The sequence below is a fragment of the Vombatus ursinus genome, unplaced genomic scaffold, assembly GCF_900497805.2.
Source record: "Vombatus ursinus unplaced genomic scaffold, bare-nosed wombat genome assembly UNPS02014932.1, whole genome shotgun sequence".
Classification (NCBI taxonomy): Eukaryota; Metazoa; Chordata; class Mammalia; order Diprotodontia; family Vombatidae; genus Vombatus; species Vombatus ursinus.
In genome coordinates, this window is record NW_020954710.1 from 11,471,762 (window position 1) to 11,493,083 (window position 21,322).

General features: G+C 46.9%; 1 protein-coding gene across 3 annotated transcripts in view; it reads left to right on the plus strand.

Moving 5' to 3' along the window:
• Window positions 1–21,322, plus strand: part of CHD5 (chromodomain helicase DNA binding protein 5) — a 148,745-nt gene that overhangs the window by 100,060 nt on the left and 27,363 nt on the right. For all 3 annotated transcript variants that reach the window (XM_027843956.1, XM_027843954.1, XM_027843953.1), the window contains 10 exons: window positions 3,557–3,688; window positions 6,355–6,472; window positions 8,293–8,417; window positions 11,247–11,478; window positions 14,353–14,481; window positions 16,073–16,245; window positions 18,322–18,496; window positions 20,126–20,218; window positions 20,667–20,755; window positions 20,879–21,012. In XM_027843956.1, coding sequence (XP_027699757.1) covers window positions 3,557–3,688; window positions 6,355–6,472; window positions 8,293–8,417; window positions 11,247–11,478; window positions 14,353–14,481; window positions 16,073–16,245; window positions 18,322–18,496; window positions 20,126–20,218; window positions 20,667–20,755; window positions 20,879–21,012 — 1,400 coding nt within the window. The remainder of the gene's footprint in view (window positions 1–3,556; window positions 3,689–6,354; window positions 6,473–8,292; window positions 8,418–11,246; window positions 11,479–14,352; window positions 14,482–16,072; window positions 16,246–18,321; window positions 18,497–20,125; window positions 20,219–20,666; window positions 20,756–20,878; window positions 21,013–21,322) is intronic.

A 21,322-nucleotide genomic window follows, 5' to 3' on the forward strand; every position in this document is an offset into this window, starting at 1 on the left:
TAGTCCAATGCCTGGCACAGAGTAGGTGCTCAAGCATTATTGACTGTCTTCCAGTCAGCTCCCTATTATCCACATGAGTATCCACAGGATAGTTGTGGAGTATAATCCCAAATGGTGATAATTCCCCCAAGTCATGACCATGTGCCATGGCGATATTAACCAACCAACAAGCATATATCATGTGCCAGGTGACAGACAGAGTGGAGTTGTTTTATTTTGCTAATTGGAGTCAGGAGACACCAGGGTCCAAAACCCACCTCTCTGGACCTCAGTTTCCTCGATTGTAAAACAAAGAGGTTGAATTAGATGGCCTCCTGGCCGCCTTCCAGCTCTTTTTTTTTTTTTAATTTTTTCCATTTGGTAATTTTTTATTTTTTTTTTGTTTTCAACATTTACTCCTACAAGATTTTGAGCTCCAAATTTTCACCCCATCTCATCCCTTCCCCCGCTCCAAGATGGCATGCATTCTAAATACCCCTTCCCCTAGTCTGCCTTCCCTTCTATCTCTCCCCCCCTTCTCTTATCCCCTTCCCCTTCAATTTTCCTGTAGGGTAGGATGGATTTCTGTACCCCGTTTCCTGTGTTTCTTATTTCCCAGTTGAATGTGAAAACATTTTTTTTAAACGTGTTTTTAAAACTTTGTGTTCCAAATTTTCTCCCTTCCTCCTTCCCCACCCACCCTCATTGAAAAGGCAAGCGACTCAGTATAGGTTATACATGTGCAGTTATGCAAAACACTTCCATAGTAGACAGGCCATGAAAAAGTAACTCTATTTCTCTTAATCCTATCCTGCCCCCCCCATTTATTCTATTCTTTCTTTTGACCCTGTCCTTCCTCAGAAGTATTTGCTTCTGATTACTCACTTTCCCAATCTGCCTTCCTCTCTATCATTCCCCTACTCTCTTGTCCCCTTCCCCCCCTATTTTCCTGTAGGGTAAGACAGATTTCCACACCCAATTGAGTGTGTATGTTATTCCCTCCTTAAGTCAAATCCTATGAGAATAAGATTCACTCATTCCCTCTCACCTTTCCCCTTTTCCCCTCCATTGTAAGAGCCTTTTCTTTTCTGTTTTTTTTGTAGGATAATTTACCCTGTTCTACCTCTCCCTTTCTCCTTCTCCTAGTATATTCCTCTCTCACCCCTTAATTTTATTCTCCAGATATGATCCCTTCATTTTCAACTCACCCTGTGCCCTCTATCTATCTATATCTATATATACACACATATAATTTTTTCCCCTCCAACTACCCTAATACTGACAAAGGTCTCATGAGTTACAAATATCATCTTTCCATGCAGGAATGTAAACAGTTTAACCTTAATAAGTCTCTTATGATTTTCTCTTTCCTGTTTACCTCTTCATGTTCCACTCGAGTCTTGTATTTTAAAATCAAATTTTCTATTCAACTCTGGTCTTTTCATCAAGAATGTTTGAAAGTCCTCTATTTCACTGAATGACCATTTTTTCCCCTGCAGGATTATACTCAGTTTTGCTGGGTAGGTGATTTTTGGTTGTAATCCTATCTCCTTTGCCCTCCATAATATTATATTCCATGCCCTGCGGTCCCTTAACGTACAAGCAGCTAAATCTTATGTTATGGCCCCCTTCCAGCTCTAAAGCGTTTGACCTCTCTGTCCATTGGTTTTCTAATCTCTAAAATGGAGTTAAGAAGTAGGAGCTATCTCATGGAACATCTAGGATTTAATGAGATAATGTATGTTAAGCCTACCAACCAAGCTAATACTGAAATGAGTTTGCCTTCCCTGAATCCACCAACTCGTGGTGAGAGGTCAGCAGACCAGCAGCATGGTGAAAGGCCCAGAAGCCATCGTGGTTTTCCACAGTTTGCTGTAATCTACAGAGAACATGGCACACATGAGGACCACTGAGAACGACCCATTTATCCATCTGCCTCTCCCTCCCTAAGGGGATGTTGTTTTGAATGGAGGCAAATAGATCTCTTGGCCAGTCCATGGTGAGCAGGCAGCATGGTGCCTGCTGAACATGGAGTCTTTTACCCTACAGGGATCTCTGGCCATCACAGGGTAGATTCTTCCTGGCCTGGACATGAAAGGTAGGGGGCTAGGAGAAATGCCAGGATGAGAGCCTGACTCCTAGCCCAGATGTTGCCTGACCTGGGAATAGCCCACTGGTTGGGAAATGATCTATTTCACTCTTAAGTTCCCTTAAAAAATATATATTTTATTTTTTCCCCAATTACATGTTAAAGCAATTTTTTGAGTTCCAAATTCTATCCCTCCTCCTCCCTGAGAGAGTGAGCCATCTGATATAGTCACTCCTAGATTCCCAATATCCTTTCTGGCTTTTGGGTCATGAACTGAGCCAGTTTGTAGGAAAGCAAGCCTCCAGTGTAAAGCCCTTCCATGCCTTCCTCCCTCTCCAAAGTCCTCCTCTTCAGCCGGCCTCCAGCCTCTTTCTTCTTCAAGCCCCCTCTCCAATCCATCCTCCACACTGCTACCAAATCAATATTTCTACAGCAGAGGACTGACCATGCTTCCTCAGTAACCTCCCATGGCTCCCTATTACCTCTAGGATCAAACGCCAGTCCCTCTGTTTGGCATTTAAGGCTCTTCACAACAATTAGGGAGCTGCCCCAAAGTGGAACGGCTTGGCTTGGGAGGCAGTGGGTCCTCACTCCGTGGAGGTCTTCAAGTCGAGGCTGCGTGGCCACAGATAGCGTATGTTATATCAGGGACTCTTCTGTGGCTGCTAATGTCCCTTCTAGCTCTCCAATTCTGTGATTCTGTTTTTGTTTTGTTTTTGGTTTTTTTGGCTAGGCAATGGGGTTAAGTGACTTGTCCATGGTCACAAGCTAATGTCTGAGGCCGGATTTGAACTTAGGTCTTCCTGACTCCAGGGTCGGTGCTCTATCCACTGTGCCGCCTAGCTGCCCCTGTGATTCTGGCTCAGGGCACGTTCTTCCCCTTCACTCACTCCACAGGCCAGGCAAACTGACCTTTTATTGCTCCCCACACACGACATCCCATCTCCTGTCTCCGTGCCATTGCATAGGCTCTCTGGGTGCCTCCTCACCTCTACCTCTTAGAAAACTTATTTTCAGAGCTCTGCTCAAGCCCCACCTTTTCCTGAAGCCTCTCCTCATTTCCCCCAGGGGCTAGCACCTCTCTTGTCCCAAATAACCTTGTATTTACTTGGTATAGATTTTGTATTGGACAGAAAGACCTGAGTTCAAGTCCCACCAAATTGACAGTTGTAACACTGGGCAAATCATTTAGCCTCAGTGCTCTTCAAGCACTATAAGCTCTCTTAGACTCTTTAGAAGGTGGCAAACCTGCATTGGTGGAAGGAATTTCCTCACCTGGGAATTCCCTGAACCAATGAGGTCATGGATCCTGTCCCTAGTCCCCTCCCAATTTTCATACACCTTTATATAGACTTGTTTCCCCTGCTAGAATGTAAGCTCCTTGAGGGCAGGGGCTGTTTCATCTTTGCCTTTGCACTCCCAGCTCCTAGTGCTGTGCCTTCAGAACATTAGTCGGTGCTTAATAGATGCTTGTTGCTCGTTGAACAGGAGGCACCAGTCTTGCCCAACGGCTCCTACGACGGCAGCTCCTTGGTCAAGTCTTCTGGGAAGCTCATGCTCCTTCAGAAGATGCTGAAAAAGTTGCGTGATGAAGGGCACCGGGTTTTGATCTTCTCCCAGGTGAGTGTTTCTTCCTTGCACACTTTGCTTCTCAGGGGGCTGTGCGTTTAGAAGGATTGGAGCCTCCTCTTCTGCCCTCAGACAGGTGGAAGGAAGTGGCTCAGCGGTGGTGGCCGTGCCTACGTGTGCTTAGTGCTTTACCTGTCACCTTGTTTGGTCTTCACGCTAAGCCTGGGAGGTAGGTGCTGTTATTGTCCCTGTTTTACAGGGGAGGAAACTGAGGCAAACAGAGATTAAGGGACTTGCCCAGGGTCACCCAGCTAATAAGTGTCTGAGGTCAGATTTGAACTCGGGTTCTCCTGACTCCAGCCTCAGTGTCCCTGTTCCCTTGCTTGCAGCACCTGGGGTCTCAGCCACTGGGCTGGTCTCCTGCTGGGCTCCTCACCAGACTTGGCCTGTGTGGCTGCTAGCAGACTCCACCATGGAGGCCACTGGACCTCTCGTGGCTGCTCCTCTGGTCTTTCAAAGCTCACAAGGTTTTAACCTGGTCCGTTGTCTCTGACGCTCATCCACCCAAGATCAGGGAAGAATGAGCCTGGCAGAGACAGAAAAGCAATGGCTTCGTGCGTTAATGGGCACATGGTAGCCAGATGAGAGAGAGGACCAGAGGCTCCTCCCCCACCCAGATGCCCACAGAAATTCTTGGTCCTCATCTCTGAAGCCACCGGGGGAGATGAGGGGTGGGGGGGAGGGAGAGAGAAATAGAGGGAGAGAGAGAGAGAGAGAGAGAGAGAGAGAGAGAGAGAGACAGACAGACAGACAGACAGACAGACAGACAGACAGACAGACAGACAGACAGACAGAAGGAGACAGAGAGAGAGAGATAGTAGAGGAGAGACAGAGACAGAAACAGAGAGACAGAGACACACAGAGAAAGAGACAGAGAGACAGAGATAGACAGAGGCACACACACACAGAGAAAGAGAGAAAGAGAGAGAGATAGGGGAGGAGAGACAGAGAGATACATACACAGACACACAGAGAGAGACAGACAGATAGACAGACAGAGGGAGACAGAGAGAGAGAGAGAGAGATAGGAGAGGAGAGACAGAGAGACAGAAACAGAGAGACAGAGACAGACACAGAGAGAGAGAGACAGAGACAGAGATAGACAGAGAGAGAGACACAGAGAGAGACAGAGATAGAGACAGACAGAGACACACACACAGAGAAAGAGAGAAAGAGAAAGAGATAGGAGAGGAGAGACAGAGAGATACATACACAGAGACACAGAGAAAGAGAGACACAGAGAGAGAGAGACAGAGACAGAGACAGACAGACAGACAGACACATGCAGATTTTGATCTTTTGTATGAATACTAAATTCTCGTTCAGCAACCAATTAAAACAATGAGCTAACAGAAAACAGAGGACACTTTCCTCTTTTTCTAGATGATATATTGATCAGTCTTCCCTCTAAGTATAGTTATACACACCTCTATGTGTATGTGTATACATACATATATATCTCTCCTGTATTAAAAGTATGTGTTTTTTAATATAGATGTAACATAGACACAGATACGTGCTTATAATAGAGGGGATCCACACATATACATATACTTCTTTATCTTTCTGGTCCTCAGTTTCCCCTCTATAAAATTAGGAAGAAAGTCCCTTTCAGCCTTTAAATCTGCAATCATGCATTCAACCTAGAGAAAATACAATGTAGTGGGAAAGTGGGAGCAGGGGGACGAGATGAAGGTTCTCTTCAAATATCTGAAGGGCTACCCAGTGGAAGAGGGATTTGTTTTTCTTGGCTCCAAGGGTAGAACCAGGAGTAGTGGGTGGAAGTTTGCAAAGGGAACAGTTTCCCAATGTTCACCAGTGAAATGGGGGGGCTTGAGAGGGCATTCCTCGCCTCCCTCCCCCAGGTCTTCAGGAAGTGCTCAATGGCTGCTTATAGATGGTTTTGTAGGATGATTCTTGCTCAGGGACAGGTTGGCCTCAGTGACCCCTAAGGTTCCTCCCAGATCTGAGATGCTGATGATTTTTGACCCCTTAGAGTCATAAAGAGAGACCCTCATAACCCTGAATGACTGGCATTTAAAATCCAGTCTCTGATGCTGTGCCCACTTGCCACTTTATGGGTGCACGCAGACTCTCCCAGTTGCAGCATGTGGTTGGTGCCATTCACATGTCCCAAGTGACATCTTTTTCACACTTAATGTCGGATCCTTTCCTACCAGCTGGTGGCACAGTGGATAGGGGCCTGGGCCTGGAATCAGGAAGACCTGAGTTCAAATCGAGCCTCAGACACTTACTAGCAGTGTGATCCCTCAACAACTCACTTAATCTCTGCTTGCCTCAGTTTCCTTAACTGTAAAATTGGGGATCTTCTAGGCCCATGAGATCCCCTTAATTCCAGTGCTTTCTCTCTGCTGCTTACCCCCAATTTACCCTGTATGTGGGTCTTGTTTGTACATATTTATTTGCTTGTCACCTTCCCTTTTAGATTGGGAGCTCCTTGAGAACAGGGACTGTCTCTTGCCTTTCTTTGTATCCCCAATGTGTGCCTGGCACACAGTAGGCACTTAACACATGCTTGTTAACCTGACAACAAAGTTAGCAGCTGTATCTTTGCTCTTTGGTGAATCAGGCTAGTGTAGTCACAGGGATGGTTTTCTTCCCACGGTCACCTTTGGGCGTCTTGCTTCTCCCTCTAGATGACCAAAATGCTGGATCTGCTAGAGGACTTCTTGGAATATGAAGGCTATAAGTACGAGCGGATCGACGGTGGAATTACAGGAGGTCTTCGGCAAGAAGCCATCGACAGATTCAATGGTACTCTTTGGTTTCTTTCTGCCTAGAGCCCAAGACTGAGTAACATTGCCTGACTTTCCCCTCTCCTTTTCCAAAAAGGAAGTTTTATGGACTCCTAGGCAATGATGTTATAGATTGGGAGTGCTGGGAATATACACCAAGACTTAATGGTTCCTTTGCTGAAAGGGATGGAGGTTCCCATCCCTCTGCCTGAGGTGGGGAGGGGGAATTTTCTGAAGGATTCTAGTGTGTCTCTCTGTGTATGTATGTATACATTTATGGGTGAATGAGTGAGTGTGTGCATGCATGTGTGTGTTGGGTATATGAGCACATGTGTGTATTTCAGCTCGGTTCAAAATATGGTAGGAGCTTTAACTAATATTAAATCTGAAGAACAAATGGAGAGATTGCTTGTTTACTCATTAGCTGGGCTTTGAGAAGTGTCACCCACACACTAGAAAGGCTAATAATTATGGGTCTACGGTAGTGCTCATTTTAGTGATCGTAACGTTACAAATGTCTTTTCATTTGTTCTTCCAGGACTTAACATTAGCCCGCCTTATCCTTGTTATTGTGGTTAGGAAATAAGGGCAGCTGAGCTGTGGTGGTGGGTGGTGTGCAGCCGAAGCAATCCAGGCAATAATGGCCCCACCCTGGGTACCAGCCTCTCTCCCACCCTGAGGGACTACCTGTAACCACCCAACAAAAGAGCATGAAGAATGACTGCTGAGCTAGGGTTTAAAGGCCGGGTCCCTTATGCTGCTGTGGCTGAGCTGTTTGTCTTAGAGGAAGTAAAAAGGAGATCTCTTCATGCCAGAAGAGCTTCATGGCTGCAGGGGTGTGGTGTTTCTGGCTGGGTTTCCCCATGTGCCTGTGTTTGTGTTCCCTTGTGTTGTCTATGTTCCCAAGAGAGGTCTTGTGCTCTGTGTTGGGCTTGAAGGTCAAGCTCTTAGATAATGAATCTGTGTCATGAGGTGAGTGACTGATATCCTTGACATCATCTTCTGAGCCCTTAACCATTCTCTCAGGCCTGCCCATGTCAATGGTTATGCGGTTCTGGCAGTCAGAGGTTGTAGGACCCTGACAATATCTACTAGTATTGAGATTAGCTGGCAGACAGCTTAATTTGCTAGCTCTATTTTGCCTACAAAAACACAAATGGAAAGAAACAATCTAAAGAGGGTGGAATGTCTTTAAAAGAATAAGAAGAGATTCTCTAGCATGTTTGGGGGTGCTTCCCCTATGTAGGATGTATCCAAAATGAGCTTGGAATGAGAAGATGTGGATGTGTTTGCAATCTGAACCCATAAAAAGAATGCTTGATCATGAAATCATAGACCCAAAGAAAGATCAAAGAGTCTATATTGGGCTGTATGACTATAAAGAAGGAATAACTATTAATGAATGCATTAATTAGGGTCCTATGCTTATGCTTTGACAATCCATGAAGATTCTATCCCTAGCTGAGGACTTCTATGTGAAAAGATTGCCTTGGTTGACTTGAGCCAGGAAGGATCTCTCATTCTTTTCTCCCTCTTTCCTCTTTCTCTTCCCTTTCCCTTACCTTCTATCTAACTTCTCAATTATTCTCTTCCTGACAGGTACTAGTGGGCTGTGATAAATTAATGAGAAAATTAGACCAAAGAAATAAATCCATTCCAGTTGATGATACAGAAGGTCTAACTTGACCCTAAAGAAGGAGCTTGCTAGGACTTCCTGCCCCTGCCCGAGTCCCACCTAGGTCGCCATCTTTCCCTTGGGGAGTCTGTCTCCATCATTCTGCATTTAGCCCTTTCCCCTCTCTTACCTCTTGATGTAGGGCTAAATTATTTCCTCTCCAGCTCCTGGAGCCCAGCAATTCTGTTTCCTCCTCTCCACCCGGGCTGGTGGCTTGGGCATCAACTTGGCCACAGCTGACACCGTCATCATCTACGACTCGGACTGGAATCCTCACAATGACATACAGGTCTGTTGACTTGCAATTTTCCAGGACTTTGCTCTGGGCTAGCCACCTTGGAGTATAGTGGTAATGAGTGAGTTCACAGTCCTGGTAGAGGTCCCAAGATTCTTTATACTACCTTATGGAGAGATATGGACTCAGCCTTGAAAAGCCTTCCCCTCCAGGAGCTCCTCCCAACCACGAGGGGTTCTTTGCCTGGATTTCTATTGCTTCCCTTTGCTGACCTCTCTCTTCCCTCATCACTCTGGCCTCCCTTATCCCAAGATTTTATGGTCAGATAAGGAAGCTGGCAGGATTCTCCCTGTCTGGGTGGGTCCTTGCCCAAATGACCTGGGGCTAGACCTGTTGGGGGATCCCATCTGATCTGAGGTCAAAGTATCATTGCAGCATCAGCTGTGAAGTCACAGACAGAGGGGGCTACTAGTTTTTTGGGGGAGAGGCTCAGCTGTTCAGATGCTTAAGGAAAGAAGTCTGGGCAGGGTGGGGGTGGGAGACATTGTAGGGTACTGGGTCAGAAAGAGAAGAGGGACAAGCTGGGGAATCAGACCATGGATTTGTTCCTTTTATTTCCAAGTTAAGCAAGTCACCTGAGCAAGTCACTTATAGTTTCTGTGCCTCAGTTTCTTCACCTGTAAAATAAGGGAATTGAACTTGATGGCCATGAAAGTCCCTTCCAGCTCTAAAATCTGTGATCCTAGCTGCGATCCATTCTTTTCTGATTCTAATTTATGTCAACAAGCATTTATTAAGCACCTACTATGTGCCTGTACAAAGACAAAAAAGGAGATAGTTCCTGCCCTCAAAGAGCTGATGGGGGTGGGAGTGGGGGTGGGATACAAGACAAAACCCTCACAGCATGCAGTAGGAGAGACTTCAGAGAACCCTGGACCAGGAGTTTTCTTAGATCTCAGTGGGGGAAAGGCAACCATGGTCTAAGCTAGGAGAATCAGAATTAGAGTTTAGAGGCAGAAAACCTGTGTTTAAAACCTAACTCTGCTACTTGGGGATACAGAGAAAAAAAAATGGAATAAAAACAGGCCCTGCTCTTAAGGAGCTCAGTCTAATGAGGGAGGTAACATGCAGCAATGAATGCCTACATTCCAGATGCATCCGATGTAAATGGAGGTAAACTCTGAGGGAAGGCGCTTTCCTAAGTGAATGTTGTACAAATGCCTAGACCCAGTCCATAGAATCATAGATGGTCAGAGGTGGGAGGGACCTGGTGGGTCCCTTAATGCAACTCTCCCCCTAAGCCCTCCCTCCCTCCTCCCTGCCTCCTCCATCCATGCTCCCTCCCCAGGTACCCCTCCCTCTCTCTTCCCTGCCTCCCCCACCCCCATGTCCCTCCTTCCATCCTCCCTCTCCCCCCAACTTTACAGAGTAGGGAAGCCAAGTCCAGTTCAGGGACCTGCCCAAGGTCAGGTAACTCATTTAGTGGTCCACTTACCCTCTTTCCACCGTATCTCAAATGTCTCCCTGTCCCCTGGCAAATAGGTGATGGGGAGGATTCTGGGCACAGTATAGGGAAGGGACATGAAGAAATACAGGTTGGGAGTTGGCGTGGAGATCATGTCCAAGGCAGAGATGGGAGACCACCAGGCTACTGGGATGGGGGAATGAGGCACCATGAGAGGAGAAGAACCAGGTTTTCATAGGAACAAGGTTAAAGACCAGGCATGTGGTGGAAGGAGTGGAGGGCTAGGGGAGAAGTGGGGAATATTGGTGGATATTTACAGAGACATTTACCACCCCCATCACTCCCCCCCCCACTACTACTACCCACTCACCCTCTCCCTTGTCAAGCTCAGAGGTTTAAACGAAGTCACAAAGATGAGCTCACCCGCCAACCCCCTCAGGGAGAATTCACAATCAAACATTCGCTCAGGGGCGTGCCCACACATGCCGCACACATCATACATGAGCAAGTCAATTGACCTTGCTAGCCTCAGTTTCCTCACCTGTAGGATGATAACCTGAGTACCTGCTTCATATGGTTGTTTTGAGGATCAGATGAGATTGTGGATGGAAAGCTTTGGAGGCCAAGCCAACAAGCATTTGTTAAGCACCTACTGTAGTAGTGTCTGAGGCAGGTTTCAGACCCTGGTGTTCTGACATCCAAGTTATCCCATCCTCTGTTCACTACATTGTGATGCCATGATGCAGAGGCAGCTAGGGGGCGCCAAAGTGCACAGAACTGTATACCTGGAGTCAGGAAGACCAGAGTTCAAATCAGACCTCAGACACTTTAGCTCCATGACCCTGGGCAAGTGACTCAACCTCTGTTTACCTCAGTTTCCTCATCTGTAAAATGAGGATAATAACAGCACCTACCTCCCAAGGTGGTTGTATGGACCAAATGAGATACATGTAAAGTGCTTAGTATGGTGCCTAGCACATAGTAGGTGCTACATAAATGCTTATTCCCTTCCTGTATGTTCCAGTCCCATACACCCATACTGCTTCTCTCAGCATTATAGGCACACATGGATACACCTCTGGTGGTTCTTATTTTTACATGTTTTATTGATCTCTTTTTTTTAAATTGCTATCCCTTCCCAGTGACTCTTCCCTCAACCATGCCTTCATTGTAACCAGTATGCATAGTTAAGTAGAACAAATTCACAGATTGTGTTTGTCTGAAGAGATATGCCTCACTCTGCACCTGTAGTCCGCCGCCTCTCTGCCCAACATGCTTCACTCATCACATTGGTCCATGATCCGTTGATCCATCACATTGATCCACTTGTCACACACTTACCCACCCATAAGCTGTTTCCTGAGCTGTGCTTCTGGCCCCACTGTGACATGTGAATAGTGAATGAATGCCACCCACAGGCCTTCAGCAGAGCCCACCGCATTGGGCAGAACAAGAAAGTAATGATCTACCGCTTTGTAACGAGGGCCTCCGTGGAGGAGCGAATCACCCAGGTCGCCAAACGCAAGATGATGCTGACGCATCTGGTGGTGCGACCCGGCCTGGGCTCTAAGTCCGGGTCCATGACCAAGCAGGAGCTGGATGACATCCTGAAGTTTGGGACGGAGGAGCTCTTTAAAGACGACGTGGAAGGTAAGAGCCTCTTTGGTGCTGAGCTGCAGGTCACTCCTGGAGTCATGCCTCTCCGGGGCAGAAACCTCTGCAGTCCTGAATCCCAAATGGCCTGGAATTCATTCCCAGGCTTTCTAAGTGATCTGGTTCACTGGGCTGAAGGAGGTTGCACAAAATAATCTCCAAAACCCTTTCAGATCTAAATCTAAGGTCTTGTGGTCCCTCAATGTCTCTCTTTTTTTAAAAAAAATATTTATTTTGTTAAATATTTTCCAATTACATGTAAAAAATTTAACAATCATTTTAAAAAAATTTGAATTTCAAATTCTCTCCCTTCCTCTCACCCCTCCCAATATCTCTTTTTCAATGGACCCCAAGGCCATTTTCAGTGGGCCACAGGCACCCCATTTTATATCTATATGGTGCCTATTTTGTGTGTCTCCTTAAAATTTATTTCAATAATTTCTGATTACATTGAGCAGTTTTATGTTTATGGAGCAATTCCAGGCATTGCTTCATATAATTAACCACTCTTTCTTCCTTTTTTAAATGTTTTATTACTACTCATTTTTAAAAATATTGCTCTCACTTCCCAAGGAATTCCCAATGCCCAATAGAACCTTCCCTTGTAACAAAGAAGTATGGTCAAGTGAAAGAAATCAACACAGTGGCCGTGTCTGAAAATTGTATGCCTCATTCTGCACCTGTAGCCCACCACCTCTGTGCTGAGAGGCAGGAGGCATTCTTTACCATCTGTCAAATGAAAAGTTGGGACAAGATGGGCTTGAAGGTCCCTTCCAGCTCTAATCCTATTATCCTTTCATTATCAGTCTTTTGGAGTCATGGTTGGTCACTGTATTGATTGAAGTGCTAACATTGTTCAGTGTTGTTTTCCTTTATATTGTCGTGGTCATTTTGTTCTTCTGGCTTGGTTTGCTTTGCTCCGCAATAATTCATCCAAATCTTCTTGAGTTTCTCTGATTTCTTTCATACACATCATTTCTTATGATGCAATAATATTCCATTATATTTATTTATCACAATTTGTAGGTACCTGCTTTCCTTCCAGGCCTTTGCCATTAAATGTTGGTGCAAGTATTTTTGTGTCTTTGGAAACTTTCCCTTTGTCTTTGACTTCCTTAGGGAAAATGCCTTCTAGTAATATCATGGGGTCAAAGGGTATGTGTGGTTTAGTGACTTTTATTTAAAATATAAGTTTAAATTGTCCAGAACTGTTGGGGCAGTGTGGTCATTAGCTCTACCAACAATGCATTTATGTGTCCTCCAATGAGTAGCCATGTACTATAGCATCTCTTTTGAGAGGAAATGCCCTTTGACCCCTGTATCTCTGCCATCCATTCTCCATTTCCCCTTTTTTCTGCCAGATCTAACATCTGGCAGATATCTAATATCCAGATTTTCTTTTTTTTTTTAAACTCAATTTCATTTTATTTTCAGGTTTACATTCTCTCCTTTACCTCCCATACTCTTGCCCCCATTAAGAAAGCAAGAAAAACAAAATACTCGTTACAAGCATGTATAGTCAAGCAAAACAATCCTCACACTGTCTACACTGTCTACATCCAAAGAAAAATGTCTCAGTCTGTAGTCTTGAGTTTACCACCTCTCTGTCAGGAGGTGGGTGGCACCCTTCATCATGAGTCTTCTGGAATCATGGTTGGTCATTGTGTTGATTAGAGTTCCTAAGTCTTTCAAAGTTGTTTGTCTTTATAATATTGTTGCATTGTGTAAATTGTTCTGAGTCTAATGGTTTCTCACTGGCATCCCAGCCTCCCGTCACCAGGGCCAGAAAAAAAAATTCCTTCATTTTCCAGGCCTTTATTGATGCTCATATACAATGTAAGACTCCATGATCAAAACTGGTAAGGATGGGAGGTCACGTGTAGTCGAGTTAAGACGAGGCCCTGCCCTTCTAGAGCTTGTAGGGAAGGTAAGACATTCCCTAGTTCTAAAGAGTATATTGGCAATTTTCATGATGAAAAGACTAAAGAATTAGAAAGACGCCATTTGCAAAGTAAAACATTCCGTAAGTTAAGCAGTTGGGAGATTTGTCTCTAACAGTGGTTCCAGATGTTTTTGTTGCATGAATCCCTTTCAACCACAACAATAAAAATAATTGTGAACAACCAGGGTAATTTAATATGCTACTCATAGTATTCTTCACAATTATTTACTGCTTAAGGCACCATTAAGGAATTCTAAATGGCCTTTGGACCATTGTTATGAACCACCAAAGAAGTTTGCAAACCTCTCAATGGGAACCACTGATCTACATCATGCTGAACAGCTGGCTTAAGGATTTGTTGAATGGAATTGACTCGTTTTGATGGATGTGGCCTTGCACTGGAAGGAAGGATCATTTCTAAGCAATTGAGAGATTCCCTAGGTTGAGCTGTAGGATTCATAGGGTCATGGAATTCAGAGCTGGAAGGGGCTTTACAAACCATCTGTCCACCCTCATTTTCTACTGATGCACGATAGGTCCTTGATAAATACTTGTTGATTGATCAGTAGGAAACTGAGCCCCTGAGACATTTACTGACTTGCCCAAGGTGATGCAAAAGTGGATTTGAAGTCAGGAACATCAGTTCAAATCCATCCTCTCTGGGGATTTTGATGTCTACCCGTAGGACCTTGGACAAATCAGTGAACCTCCACAGGGCTCAGTTTCCTCGTGTGTAAAATGGGATAAGTAAGACACAGGCCCTGACCTCATGGAGCTACTAGGGAAGATATGATATCCCTGAGATGCGCTTCCAGTTCAAAATCTGAGAGCTGCTCCTGCGACCTCGCCCCAAAGTCCGCGTGTAGCACCTCCTGCCCGAGCCGGCCTTGCCCGATGCTGGCCTTGCCCGATGCTTTGTTTCCCATTAGGCATGATGCCTCAGGGTCAGCGGATCAACGTGCCCGAGCCCGTGGCGCCCGCCCCCGATGTCCAGGCCTCCAAAGGTGGTGGCACCTTAGCAGCTGGGGTGAAAAAAAAGCATGGCAGCACCCCACCAGGTAGGTAGAACCCTGTCTTTGACAGCTGTCCAGGCTCCTCCGTGCCTTTTCTGGACTGCAGTGGGCCTTGCCTGGAGCCCCTGCCTCAAAATCAAACAATTCCTTGAGTGAAACACCCGGTCACTTTCTCTTTGGTCCCTTCCCCACTCCTTTAATTTAATTCCCATTGGCGCCTTTGCTTTGGGTGCCATTGATGTGGTCTCTTCCCGGTGCCTGGAATGCCTTGCCCCCACTTCCTTTCTTGTAGTCTCCTGACTCCGTCCAAGGCTCAGTTCAGATCCTGCCTTTTACAGTGGCCTTTCCCAGTGGCCCCCAGCTGCTCGGCCTCCCCCTCGGGGCACATATGTCCTGTTACAGCCTTAGTTCTTCAGGTGGTTTCTCCTTCATTAGACTGTGAGTTCCTCCTGGGCAGGGACTGTGGGTTGAGGGTTTTGTCCGTTTCTTTTTATCAAAGTGCTCAGCACACAGTAAGTCCTTAATAAATGCTTATTGACTGATTGACTCACACTGGACTCTGCCAGGAACCAGTATAAGCAACTACATTTTGTCCATGTTACAGCCTTTAGGTCCCATACCAGCTGTCCCAGCCCATTCTCCAGGACATTACTAGGTAGGGCAGGGTCTTATAATCAAGAACGAATCAAGAACAAGACATTCATATAGAGCTTCAAACACTTCATCTCATTCGAACCTCACACTAACCCCATGAGGTAGGTAGAGCATAGGCAAAGCTGTCCCCATTGTACAGATGAAGAAACTGGGGCTCAGAAAAGTTACTTGGTGTAGTGGATAGTACCTTGGACTTGGAATCAGGAAGATCCAAAGTTAAAATCCCATTTCAGACACATACTAGTTATGTGGTCCTGGGTAAGTCACTTTACTGGTCTGTGCCTCAGTTTCCTCACCTGTAAATGAAGGGGTTGGATTGGATGAGAGGTCCCTTCTAGCTCTCAATTGAAATTGAAGATCTTACGATCTCTTTGTGCCTCAGTTTCCTCAACTATAAAATGAGGGGTTTTGACTCATGGCCTCCAAGTTCCCTTCCAGCTCTCAATCTATTTTCCTAGATGCTTTCTCTGACAGCTACTGAGTATGAGAGGTAGTTTTTTGTCCCAGGTCTTTCTGACTCCAAGTCCAGTGTGCCACCCACTAGGAAACTTCACCTTCTTCTTGGAAAAGATGGGTAATTTCCATTCCCCCTACCATCCCTTGTAATGAATGAGTACAGCCAAGGAAAACTAATGAACACATGGTACATGTCTGGAAAAGTATGCCTCACTAGCTACCTGTAGGCCCTCACCGCTCTGCCAATAGGCTGGAGACATGCTTCGCCGGAGACATTTGTCACCCATACACACCCATACCTACATCTTTCCTTTCTCAAGGCAGCTTAACGCTTAGCACAGTGCCTGGCACATGTATTCATTGGATTGGATTGGATTGGCAGAATAGTTTACTAGCTGGCTCATTGGGCTCTGAGTTCGATAGGTTGTCTAACTTTTGGAGTTTCCTGAAGCCTCCTGCCCCGCTTCAGTAGGGGTTCCCAGAGCCTGGCCCCTTCCTCACTGGTTGCCCCTCTCTTATGTGCCAGGTGACAACAAAGACGTGGAGGACAGCAGCGTAATTCATTACGATGATGCCGCCATATCCAAGCTGCTGGATCGGAACCAGGATGCCACGGATGACACAGAACTGCAGAACATGAATGAGTACCTAAGCTCCTTCAAGGTGGCCCAGTACGTGGTCCGTGAAGAAGATGGAGTGGTAATGGAGGATGCTTTTCTACCTTGTGGGGTCTCCTTCCCTCCTAGCCTGGCCACAACCTTGGGGGACCTCGCCTATTAAAGGAGGGAAGTGGGCCTGATGTAACCTCCCTGGTCCCTTCCAGGTCTAAATCTGGGAACTTACTAGTTCTTAGTAGATAGTACTGAGGGCACCTTGGTAGTAGGCACTCCGGAAGCACCCCAAAGAGGTAGCATGCCCTCCAGGAGTGGGGTGAGTGTAGTGACAAGAGTAATACCTTGTCTTAGTCAAGGCCTGTTTGAATCCTGGCCCCAATCCTGACTGGCTGAATGAATGTGGGCAAATCCTTTCCCTTTTCTGAGCCTCAGTTTTTTCATCTGGAAGTTAGGTGTAATATTGTTTGTACTACCTATTAAGGGGTGGGGAAACACACTATATGAACCAATATGTGAACAATATATAGAATGCTATATATAAATATGATTTGTTATTATAATAGTCTCATTGGAAAGGTAAAGAATCTCCATTAAAAAAAAAGTTCTTCAGAGTATAAGGTGGTCTATGCCTTGTCTACTGAATGAGTGGCACGGTCTCTTCTTGGCCTGGAAAATGCCCGCTCAAATCCTGATTCTGCCACTTACTACTTGGGTGACTTTGGGTGACTCCCTCCACCTCTCTGGGCCTCAGTTTCCTTATCTGTAAAATGAGAAGATTGGACTGCCTCTGAAGTCTCTTCTAGCTCTAAGTCTATGAGATCCTAAAAAAAGGGCAAAACCAGGATTTGAACCCAGGACTTTTGAATGAAAGTTTAGCAGTCCTTCTGCTGTACCAAGCAAGCTCACATTCAGGCATTAGTTGGAGCAGGTGGCGTCTGAGGTCCTTCCATCTTCTGAGCTCTGATCGTGTGATCCCATGAATTTAGGGATCAGGGAGACAGGGGAGAAACAGAATAGTCAGGAAAGGATCTTGGAGGAGGAGGGATCCTAAGTGGGCTGAAGAAGAGGGAAGGAAAGAAGGAAGGAAGCAAAAATGGAAGGGAGAATTGAAGGGAAGAGGGAGAAAGGGGGAGGAAAGGGAAGGAAAGAAAAGAAGGAAAAGAAGGGAAGGAGAAGGGAAAAGAGGGAAAGAAGGGGAGATGGGAGGGAGGAAAGAAGGAATGGAGGAAGGGAAGAAGCAAGGGAAGGGAGGAAGGAAGAAAAGGAGGGAAGAAGGGAAGGAGAGAAGAAGGAAAGAAAAAGGTAGGGAAGAAGGGGGGAAGGAAAGAAAAAAGGAGGGAAGGGTGGGAGAAGGGAAAAAGGGATGAAAGAAAGAAAGGAAGGGAAGGGAAGGAAAGACAGAAAATAAGGGAGGGAGGGAAGAAGGAAAGAAGGAGAGAAGGAAAAGAAGAGAGAAGGGAAGAAGGAAGGAAGAAAGGGAGGAAAGAAAGAAAGGAGGGAGAGAGGGCATAAAGGAGGGATGAAAGGAGGGAAGAAGGAAAAGGAGGAAGAGGGGGGGAAGGAAGGAAGGAAAGAGGGAAGGAGGGAAGGAAGGGAGGAAAGATTTATCAAGCCTTTACTATGTGCCAGGCACTGTGTTAGCAGTGGGGATACACACACAAGCCAAAAGAATGACAGTTCCTGCCCTCAAGGAGTTTACGTTCTCATATGAGAAGACAACACAGAAAATGCAGCTGAAAGTAGGGGAAGGAGGTGAATGAGGAAGGTGTTTGGCTTGAGGCCATGGTTTTGAAGTCCAGAAAGTCAGGAACAGCATGAATGTCAGCTGCCCTGGGCCTCTCCACAAAATGGCGGCTCTGGGAGGAGCTCACCAATGGAACATGGCCTTGTGGAGGGATATTCCAGGGTGAGGAGGGCCTAGGTGTTGAGGGAGGTTCTAGGTTGTGCCAGCAGTAGAGGAGACAGGACTCTGAAGTCCAGAAAGTCAGGAATAGGGTCAGGACAGGGGAAGAAGAGAGCACAGGTCAAGGCCAAGGAGGAGGAGGGCTCTTTCTGGCTGTCCTTCCCAAATACAACCACAACCACCTCAAACCCTGAGTGGTGCTGGGTCTCCCAGCCCGGAGCTTGCCCACCCAGACTGGGTTCCCTGCTCTGTTCCCAGGAGGAGGTAGAGAGGGAGATCATCAAGCAGGAGGAGAACGTGGACCCCGACTACTGGGAGAAGCTGCTTCGTCACCACTACGAGCAGCAGCAGGAGGACCTGGCCCGAAACCTGGGCAAGGGCAAGAGAGTCCGGAAACAGGTCAATTATAATGATGCTTCCCAGGAGGACCAAGGTATGACAACTGCCCTGGGGTCAGGGCTCAGGGGTCAGGGTGGGGGAGGGGCTCCTGAGGAAGGGGCCACAGGCTAGCAATCAGAACGTGAGAGCTGGAAGGGACCTTCTAGTCTAACCGCCTCATTAAGGCCAAGAGAGGCCAGTGACTTGTCCAACGTCCTAGGAAGTGTCTGAGCTGAAACTGGAGCCAGGGCTTCTTACTCTAAACTCAAGGTTCTTTCCCACCCGTTTTGTTGCTGTTCTGTTGTTTTTAGTTGTTTCTGATCCTTCATGACCCCATCTGGGGTTTTCTTGGCAGAGAACCTGGAGTGGTTTGCCATTTCCTTCTCCAGCCCATTTTACAGATGAGGAAACTAAGGCAAATGGGATGAAATGACTTGCCCAGGGTCGCACTGCTAGTAAGCGTCTGAGGCCAGATTTGAACTCAGGGAGATGACGCTTCGTGTCTTCCGGCCCAGCTCTCTATCCACTGAGCCACCAGCTCGCTCCCCTATCATTTTAGGATAGATAAAATTATTAGGAAGAAATTTTTGATGGCCAGTACAGAAAGCCTCCGGTCAGTCCTAAACACTTCAGGCTCAGTAGAGCTGCTGGCTTTCCTGCCCTGTGGGGCTTGACTGAGTGAGGTTAATTGAACTGTGCTTCTTGGAGAGAAGAAAGGCATTATTACCTGAAGAAGCTCAGGGACAAGACTTCTTGGAAGTGTGGTGGCTTGAGGCAGTGGATAGGGCATTGGTCCTGGAGTCAGGAAGACCTGAATTTAAATCATACCTCAGATGCTTCCTAGTTGTGTGACCTTGGGCAAATCGCTTCACAGTTGGTTGCCTCAGTTTCCTCTTCTGTAAAATGGGGATAGTAACAACACCTACCTCACAGGATTGTTCTGCGGATCAAAGAGATGACTGCAAAGTACTTAGCACGGTGCCTGGCACATAGAAGGCACCATGTAAGTGATGGCTATTGTTATTATTATTATTATTATTGGGAAGAAAGCCTTGGATAGAGAATTCCAGTCCTACTTCTTGCCGCCAGTTTGAGTCTTTTGACAAGTCATAGGGGAAAGAGCACTGAATTTAGAATCAGAGGTTGTGAGTTCCAATCCTGGCTCTCTCAATGTGTGACTGGGTAAGTCACTTCTCTAGGCCTGAGTTTTTCTTCATTTGTAAAATGAGGGGGTACGACTGGACTAGATGTGTTCTAGGGTTCCTTCCAGCTTGAGACTGAGAATTCTAAGTCATCCACTCATCTGTCAGATAGAGGGGTGGGACTTAGGTCTCTTCTAGTTGTAACATCCTATTAATCAATCAACAAGCGCCTACTATGTGTCAGGTGCTATGCGAAGTCAAGAGGAGGATAGGAAGCTAAGAATGAAGTAGCCGTTACCCTTGGGGAGCTTCTATTCTATTAGGGGGAAGGAGGTGTCATTTGCACACAGGGCTTTCTGTACAGGTGGGGGCCCAGGGTGCTTTCTGCAGCCTGTTACTTGCCTGGTCTCCACGGATGCCTTATCCCTGTTGGTCTGGCCCCGGCCCAGCCGGAAGCCTCAGTCCCTGGAGAGGGGGCGACAGGCGTGGCTGGTCGGGGTCACTGCCTGTCCCCTTGTTTCCCTTCTCCCCGGGTACGACAGAATGGCAGGATGAGCTTTCGGACAACCAGTCGGAGTACTCCATCGGCTCCGAGGATGAGGATGAGGATTTTGAAGAGAGGCCGGAAGGTCAGAGTGAGTTGGGGTGTTGGTGATTCCCCGGGAATGAGGGTGACCCGGATCTGTGCTCCTGTCCCCTAATCTACTCCACTGTTTCCGAGCCTGGGCAGTCGGGCACCAGGATCTCAGCAACCCGATGGCTCCCAGAGAGATGGGGGCTGGCTGAGAGCATTGATCGGGGCTTGGACAGCTCCATCCAGATTTGGTTCCGCATTCATCAATCCGTTAGTGCCATCACCTGGAGGCAGAGGGTCCTGAGAGATGGCGACTCCTGAGCCCTGGAATTCCTGCCTTGATTTTGAGGTGGAAGCCCCCCCAGCACTGAGTGTGTGTGTGTGTGTGTGTGTGTGTGGGCTGAGAGCCCAGGGCTCAGGAGTCTAGCACAGAATGGTCCCTAGGCTCAGGACTCTCTTAAGCTTGATCCTGCCTGATAAAATATCCCTGGCTGGTGACTGTCCTTTAGGTGGGAGGAGACAATCCCGGAGGCAGCTAAAAAGTGACCGAGACAAACCCTTACCCCCTCTGCTGGCAAGAGTTGGAGGCAACATTGAGGTGAGGGTACTGAATGTCTTAGGTGGGGAGTTTGGGAAACTCCCATTCCTGCCCTCCCCCCGCCCCTTGCATATCCACTCTCCTATTTCCCCTTCCTGTGGTCATCTGTCCCTCCCTACCCAGGTCTTAGGGTTCAATGCCCGGCAGCGGAAAGCCTTCTTGAACGCCATCATGCGCTGGGGCATGCCCCCCCAGGATGCCTTCAACTCTCATTGGCTAGTCCGGGACCTCCGAGGGAAAAGCGAAAAGGAATTTAGGTAAAGGGACCCTTAGCAATCTGCTGTGGACATTGTCACTCTGGCTGTCCTCTTGGGGTACCCTGGCCAAGTGAGCCAGGGTCTACGGCTCTGGACAGGATGGCATCACCAGCCCTGGAGTCAGAGAACCTGGGTTCAAAAACCACCATCACTTTCCTGATCTGGACCCCAAAGAGGGGACTGGACCACATAATCTCAAAAGTGCCTTCCAGCTTTAAATGTGATCATCTAGGAGCTGTGTCAAGATCTTGTCTCTGTAACAAACAATGTGGTCTTGGTGGTCTTTCTTTTTTCCTGCTGGACTATAAGC